Genomic DNA, 8,649 nt, shown 5'->3' with positions numbered 1-8,649 from the left:
CGAATCTTCTAATAATTACAATCCATATACACATTTTATTTTTACAAATATACCTTTTTTACATTTGCATACACGTCCTAAGTATGATATTTATCACATTATTCTTACAAAAGAGAACTTACCAACAGTTACTAGACAACATACAATAATTTAATGACTCCTTAAACATGACTATTTTAGATAATTTCTTTACTCAATGATATAGAAATCTTTTATATTTTTGACTTTAATATAACAGTGAATAGTTATTTGAATACGAAGATATTATCATTGTAGTGTTTATATTAAATGAGTTATTGTGATTTCGGTATTAAATCTATGTGCGTTTAACTATTAACTTTTTCACCATGTTTTTGTTAACAGTGTAAAGTTATTACTTTAGTGTCTTTCCATATTGTTTTATCACTGTGTGATCAGGTGAAATCGTTGACAATACTTTTATGCATTGAATTAAGTATGGAATATTGATCGAAGCCACAGATATGCGATTGTTCTTTAAGCTAATCTGCATAATATGCACAGTTGCATCATACCACACACTCAGCCGCAGTGTAACTCTCATGCAATTAGGTTTACAACCTCGGAACATAATATGCATAGATTTGGTTGAATATTTTTTCAGATTCCCAGTTAAAAATTATGCTCATTCTTTCAACTAATTTCACCGGAGATACATACGAACTGTAGTACAATATTATGTGTAATGGCGAATCAGAAATACCAGGGCACCCTAGGCTAGGTTTTTAGAAGCTATCTTTTCAGTGTTAGACATCGAGCTGCGCTAGGAAGTGGTGCTGGTGCGCGGCGGGCGCGCGGTGCGGCGGCGGCGGCGCGTGCGGCGCGTGCAGCGCGTCCAGGTCGGCGTGGTCGCGCCGCGCCGCCGCGCGCGGGCTGCGCGCGAGCCGCAGCGGCACCGGCAGCAGCTCCGGCATCACGCTGTGGTGCGTCACCAGCGCCATTAGGGACGAGAACTCTTTTGTGAAACCCTGCAATTGGAAACGTTTTATAGATTAGCAATCATTCCAGCAAAAATGTTTGATAATTCTTTCCTTAACTAACAACATAGTTGTTGTTCAATCCACTCCAAATGTTAAACGATTAAAAAGTATTTTAAGTAAGCAAAAATTATGCCGATCAGCGTTTTCATTCTAGTTAATTTGGAACGTAGTATCTCAAACGCTGACAGCATAGCCTTGTTTGATGAAAACAGACCTTTGTTCAAAATTAGTTCCCATCTAAAAGATATTAAAAACTTACATCAACAAAAACATGTGTAGTGTATACCTTAATCTTGTATCCCTTGGGCGTCCTGAGTATGAGGTAGTGCGCGATGCCGGCGCGCGTGAAGTCCCGCGGCACGCGCAGCGACAGCGCGAAGCAGCCGGCTTGTGTCGTGCTGCCGCGCACCAGGAACGCGCCCACCGGCGCCGCGCCTAACACTTCCAGTGCTATCTGTGAACGTTAACAGTACAATACTGATTATCAACTTCTTACGAGATCGAGAGCCTTTAATGCCTTAAAATAGTATCGAAACAAAAACCCGTGAGAAACTCCAATACAAATTACTTAATGTTTAAAAGGCTTATATAAACTCTTTCAAAATATCAAGCTTGCTGCACGGTTCCAAAGAGTAGATCTCATGAAAAAGGGCCGACAAGAAATTCCATTATCACTCTTTTCAGATACACAATTGTTTTCTTACAGTAGGTACAAGAAATACTACAATAATCATATAATTATGAACACAATACATTTAAGTATGAACTGAGTGAATAGAAGGACATATGAACGAAGAATGCTCGAGGAAACAATGACGCTATCAGCAGAAGTTCCGAACATTCAAAGCACAAAACAAAGACACATGGAAGCATATTATGTAAAATCAGCCTTCTAAAAAAAGGCTTAATGTTACCTCTCTAGGAATGCCGTGCTGGAACCATGGCGCGTGTCGCAGCTCGGGCTCGGCGCGCGGCACGGCGCAGTGCGCGGGCGCGCCGCCGCACGAAGACGCGCCCGACGACGACGACGTCGTGCGGCTGCACGTCACCGACTCACTGCGAAATATTACAGAATCACTGTTAATAGTACAACTAAAAATACGTCTAGTTCTTTTTACAAGAAGTACGCAAGCACTACTGAACATTGGCCTCCTCTAAGCAGCTTGCGCCCATGGCCGATCAGATCGATCAACCACCTTGTTGACCACCGTCTTACTCTGCGTTTTCCAGTCACATGATCTCCCTTGAGATTCTTTATGCCACAGCAGCTATATAGATTTTACTTAATATAGCCGTATATCAGTAAACCATTTTTCCAAAGATTCTCATCTCTCATTAGAAAGAGAAAAATAGTGATACAACGCTCTCTATGAACGGATACCGAGACCGTAAGCAAAAAAGTAACTACATATATTATTGTAAAAGACCGTATTGTATTCAGAACAGAATATTTACTCCACAAAGATAAATAAATTTCATTCAAAAAAAAGAAGAAAGTGTAGCTAAAGAAATGTATTTACTCTCATTATCAAAACCAAACACTCAAAAACTCATTTTGGTCTTTCACAAAATTCACATTAACAAGTTGCAGCCAACAAAAAGTTGTGATGTCATTTGCCTGTTCTTTGTGCTGAAAATATTTAAAATAAAATATTGTTGGGAGCACATTCATTCGCAAGAATGAAAAGTCGTGACCCAGTTTCCATTAAGCCGCTATCATCGCGGTAATTTAATAAAGAACTTTTTTAAAAGCAAAAAGTAAATAGAATGGTCCCAGCTCCGCGGCTCTCGTTACGGGATATTTTAAATCTGCGGAATAGATTTTATAAAGTGTACCGTGCAACTTGAAAACTTCTGCACCGGAGTGTCAATTGGGAATTTATTCGCAGTCATTTTTTGAAATATTCGATTTATTCGGACTTGTAATTCAATTCAACGGTTAATTGTTGAAAATTCAAAACGAATACCTAAATCTGTTCTACTTTCGTTTCTTAAAAGAACTGTCGTGATAAATTAAGTGAGTTGAACTGTGATTCAGAGGGACTACAAGAGGTTCAAATCATATTTATTTAAATTCGATTTAACATTTTATTCACGCTTTAATCATTAATGATGATTTAACAACTTTGTTCTAATTATGTAATAACTGAAGTTCCAGAGCTTTCGCAGTTTATTTAGACCTATCACGATTAGGCTTTTGACATCCCAAACTTTGTCGAAGCAACCAATCCCTGACCATTACCCTGGCCCAGACCCTGTTCCATCCAATCCTAACAGAAAGTACCCACCTATTCTTCATATTGGTACACCTTCTGAAGTCAGCGTCGAGCTCTGGCAGCAAGTCCTGCCGGCGCGGCGCGGCGGGCACGGCGGGCGGCGCCTCCCGCGCTCGCGCCTCTGACTCCGACGCCTCGTTTATGTACCCGCCGTTCATGCACAGCGGCAGGTTCGTGGGCCTGAAGATGATAACAGGAATGGTGAAAAGACCAAGAGATAAGAGCTTGCTGAAACTGGACACTGAACTCATCACTCCTTTCTTGATATTGCCATTGAATTAAATAACTCCCGATCACTTGCAGGTTATCGGTTTCCACTGCTGAATGTGGGTGAACCGATTAGCAAGGATGTAGCATGCTTTTTGGTTGTTTGATTTGTATCGTTGCTCATAAAGACCATTCTAAGTGCATTCAGTGCTTGTGGTATTACAAGTACCTTGGTCAATGGAAAGTGGAAACATGGCAAAGGCTTCTCATCGTTAGACCTATAACAACACAGTCTCAATTCGTTGGGTACTGACGTGGTGGGTGTGTCGGCGACGAGCGGCGTGGAGTCGTCGTCCTCGGGCTGCAGCAGCGCGCCGCTGAGCCCCATGGCGAGGCGCTTCATGAGCGGCGGCCGCTCGCCCAGCCGCCGGTAGCAGTTCAGCTCCGTCGGCGAGTTCGACTCCTCCGAGCTGCTGGGGCTCGGCTCGTTCACCAGCTTCGATACTCCCATTATGTTGCATTTCGCTGGAGACCTGCAGTACGAGAATAAAAGGTTTTATTGTTTATTATCTCCGTTTCATAATACTACAACAAGTGCATGATCCTTCCATGTTCCTGCCTTCTATGTTCCTTTGGAAAGCAGTTCATTTAGGTTAGGAGTTTTATTAAGTTTCATGTTGAAGTTCTGAAATAATCTTATCGAAGAGACGAAAAATTATTGACCTCACTCTGGCCAACCACTCTAAAACTTAAACTAACCTTAATAACTTCACAAAATATTGAACATATTAGCTTCAAGTTTTTATAGCGTTGCACTAGAGTTCATGTAATATGAAACGACTTTACAGTGCAGGGCAGCACACGGTGTCATACCTGTGCCGCATAGAAACCTACAAAATATGTTACTGCAACACCTATATTTAGGTCATACAGCCGAAAATTTCAAAGCGATATTTTTGGACTTTACATATTTTACTAAGCTTGCAGCAATAGTCCGTAGCTTTTTACCAATTTTTACATCTTTCACAGACGTCGGGCGGGTTTGAAAAATCATACGGCCTCAGGTACTTTGATTTTTTTTTCTTCTACAGTCAGAAACTTGGACAGATACAAATAGAAGTATATGGACAAATATATAGAGAAGAAAGGTTACCTGTCGCTACAATAGTGGTGCGTGAGGCCTGGCAGCGAGTCGGGCGCGCGCACCATGCCACAGTCGCTGCCGCTCAACTCCTTACTCTGTAACAACACAACAATATAACATATCATTATTATATAGTGTATACTAACTGTCATTCTGATAAGAAAAGCATGTCTTTCGACGTAAGAGGATTACTGAACGAAGAGGTTCCGAATGTGTAAGTGATGTTCACCAAAGTGTAACTAAGTTAAAAGGTTTGTAGTGTTCACGGGAAGACGGTATTCAAACTAAACGTAACGTTCTTTTGAAAAACAAAACATCATTTACAAGAAAACTTTAGATCTATGATTATTAGTACAGAACACTTTATAGTACCTGGATTTACTGCACATTATTTTATAATCTAAACGCCGATAATTGCTAGACAACTTACAAAATAATTTACGACTTCTGAATTATAGCTCGATATTTTACAGCTATCAATTACTATCCGTTGCCCAATTTTAAATCGAAATGCAACTTTTACGGAAATATTAATCAGTGCACTATGATTACCGGTATCAGGCAACACATTTACTGCTGACAGACGAAAGGCCGCAAACGAAGGTCGTTTAGCGACAGATAACTCAATACAATAGGAGTTTCAATAGCCCCACTTGATTACAGCTCGATATAACCGCATTCCGACCAAAGAATGTTAGAACACAAAATTATGGAAAGAAGTTCCACTGCAAATGAGCATTGAAGAGAAAATTAGAAATTATATTATCAAAAAGTTCATTTTCAGCCTCTGTAAATTGCTCCGCATTACACGGCATTTCAGTACTTTTATTTTACCCATAATGACAGATCAAAAATGTTCTGATAGAAATTTTCCCAAAGTTAGCTTTCCGAATTTGTAATCGGCCCGCAGCCGTACATTAGCAGTTTAGCACCATCGTTATAGACTTCTATAGTTCGTTCATCTCACAGTATCGTTCTATAACTGGTACTTCTGGTATTGTAATATCAGCTACACATTTGCAATGCCGCAGGTATCTGTATCACGACATTACGCCACATTACCGCACATTACTGCTCTTATTCATACCGTTGCTATGGCGACCGCACTCAACAGGCTATTACGACTGAAGTAAATACTGACTTATATTCATGTGCGCCTAATGCACTATTGTACAATGAATTGAAATTGTAGCTGTTTCCTCGTTCTAAGGAAATTACTTGACACGTCTCGATAAAAACCGAACAAGTCTTACAGATCTTACAATGTAGCTGATTAGCATGAATCTTTTCAATCGTTTTGCTGATGAATATCAACGTTCAATACCTGCAAGTTTTCTTCGTGGACTTTTGGCTTGAAATTATTTGTATTTGCTTTGTTTCCGTTATACCTTGACCTTAATTTGCCATACTAGGATAAAATATGGCTTATGATATTTACATAACGTTACTTGCTCTAAGGCCAAAGAATATCAGAAATGTATATAAGGTATTCAGATTACCCTCTACAACCCTCCTAAACCACTTGACCTTTTCATACCTAATATTAAAAGATAAGATAATATATTTTAAAACTCCATTATCATCCATTACAAGACATTACGTGGAGTACACTGAGTTTATTCAAAGCTTTCCTAGTATCCCATGATAAACAAACATCGTTACCTTACCGTTATAATTACCGTCCCCACGTAAATCAATTTTAAGACAATGGAGAACCTTTTAAAAGATTATTTAATATCTAAATTATTCCAAAAGGTTCTGTAACTGTTTGTTTTAAAAGGTTAATGACAAAACTTTGCCCTTAAAAAGTAAGAAAAAAATAATGGTTCAATCCCAGTACGAAAAAACACCTTTGAGAAAACAACACAAAACGTGAAAACTGACCTTGAATAATAAGAAAAACATTTTCTTACTAAGTATTCATTAACCTTCACTTAGTATTCACTTTAAAAAGAAAATAGAAGAATCTGCTTTGACCGTGCACCTTGTAACTTAATTATAATCTACTGAAGTAGCAACACTCGTAAAACTCAATCCTGAGTAAATACGTGAAGAATGTTGATAGGGTTGTGTTTGTGCGTGACGTCACACATCCCGGCGGCTGCCACAAATAAACTATGTTGTGATTCCGGTATCCGCTCCTTGTTTAACGTTCACATGTCGACCTAAAAATGTTTTGTTTGGGCAACGCATAAATTAATTTCATTGTCATGTTTATACCGGTTGGAACGATATCCTTATTTATTAATTTGTTTTTATGCAAATCCATGAATAAGTTATGTCTATTGTTCATCTGACATTTTCGTATTATTTATGAATCTGTGATCCATCATAACATTAATAATTTGTGTTCTTAGAACCATTACCTAAGAGAAGACCCTTTATTGCAAGTGTGTCTGTCTGTAGAAGCCCTTAAGTGCCGCCATTGTGCTAAGACAAAGACGTTTAAATCACAATTAATGTAATAAGCCGCAGACTGTAGCGACTCAACAAGTCCGCGATTATTGTTCAACTCACATTAAGTAATTAATGTCCCTATTGTTACTGAGACGCTCTGGGCTTCATCGGCACAATTTAGCGATCTCGCTCAAAATTTATAGCATCACGAAACAATAAGTTATTCGCTAAATCTACCCCCATATTAAATTCAGTGACTTCGATGAACAATTAAGTGTATAATCTCAAATTCAGAACCACTCAAGTATTGTATTGTCTTCACTTATCCAAAATCTAATTTATTTATTTAAAAGTTAATTTTCGAATATGCTATACCTAATGCAAAGAAAAACAAAACAATTCAAGTACCTGTTCCTTCTAACCAGTATACAAGCATAGGCAACAAGATGGCCTAGACTATTTAAGTACGTCTAAGGAGGTAAACAGTAAGAAGTTTTAAGGGTCGTTGACTTAAACCTCAGACATAGGAAGCCAGTCCCCAGCCGAACATCATAGTTTGATTGTGGAATTTTACGGAGCCTGATCGCAATTCAGCCTAACCAACGGAGACTCGTAAAACTGGGATGGAGGTCACAAGCCCTGCGAGATAAATGACAAAACAGAAATAAAACCAGCTATTAAGTTTAAGTAGGCCAACATTTTTGAGAAACACACAAAAATAGGTGAATTACCACTAATGTTTCAATAACCAAACCTATGGAAGTGCAAGAACGCAACTGAAAAGGAGGAATGATTCTAAGAAAAGTCATGCTGACTCCAAAATAAATTGATTACATTAGGTACTTCAAGGAAGGCGAAAATAAATAATATATCCAACCACAATGTATTTACAACAATGCTACACAACACAGAGCAGATATCCTGGTGACCCAATTCAGAGTCAAACAAAACGTGCAGCTCTCGACTAAACAGAATGTCGGACTAACTGGCACGGTTGCACGCTTTGGGGAACTGCACACAACGCATCACACCCTGGAGACATTGCACTAGCTAAGTCTGTGTTGAAAAAAAACATATACAAAATATAGGTAAAATTGGGACCAAATAAAGAGACTACGGATAGTCGTTTGCTATAAGTAAGTAAATACAAATTCTGCAAGAGTTATTAACTTAGAGCAAGACGTAAACATGGTGATTAGAAGTAAATTGCAGTGCATTTGGATAAGCAAAATTTCACACGGAAAAAAAAATATATTGTCAAAAGAAATAAAATACAGAATTCCCGTATTCAAATTGTCGAAAACTCGTATCTGTAGAACTGCTTACGAGCCGACACACGTCCGTATAAAATATTTAAAGGAAGACGCCATGTTCCGGGTGCACTCCGGTAAATGCTCACACGTAAAACTTTAGTGGTTGTGTGCACCTCCTCGTGGACTCGCTTTATGGCCGAATCAAATAGGAATGGAGGCACGGCGCTAAAGGGAATTGGACGACTTTAGAATGGCAATAATGTGAGCAGGAATGTTCCTCACGAATAGTTAAGTGAGAGCGCTCCGCGTTGGAACTTTCATTCATAGATGTCGGAAATGCCGAATATAGTGAGTAACAGTAAAAAGACTATAAA

At 38.9% G+C, this 8,649-nt stretch overlaps 1 protein-coding gene across 2 annotated transcripts in view; it reads right to left on the bottom strand.

Annotated features, from left to right (window-relative positions):
• Nucleotides 1–308: 308 nt before the first annotated feature.
• LOC124632141 (tensin-like) overlaps nt 309–8,649 on the bottom strand; it is a 49,819-nt gene continuing 41,478 nt past the window's right edge. For both annotated transcript variants that reach the window (XM_047166829.1, XM_047166828.1), the window contains exons 3-8: nt 4,635–4,720; nt 3,796–4,014; nt 3,287–3,454; nt 1,913–2,054; nt 1,285–1,452; nt 309–986 (exon numbers count right to left, since the gene is read on the bottom strand). In XM_047166829.1, the coding sequence (XP_047022785.1) occupies nt 765–986; nt 1,285–1,452; nt 1,913–2,054; nt 3,287–3,454; nt 3,796–4,014; nt 4,635–4,720 (1,005 nt within the window). In that variant the 3' untranslated portion in view covers nt 309–764. The remainder of the gene's footprint in view (nt 987–1,284; nt 1,453–1,912; nt 2,055–3,286; nt 3,455–3,795; nt 4,015–4,634; nt 4,721–8,649) is intronic.

Source organism: Helicoverpa zea, chromosome 7 (assembly GCF_022581195.2).
Source record: "Helicoverpa zea isolate HzStark_Cry1AcR chromosome 7, ilHelZeax1.1, whole genome shotgun sequence".
Lineage (NCBI taxonomy): Eukaryota > Metazoa > Arthropoda > Insecta > Lepidoptera > Noctuidae > Helicoverpa > Helicoverpa zea.
Note: the sequence above shows the minus strand (reverse complement) of the source record. Positions and strands in the feature narration are given on the sequence as shown.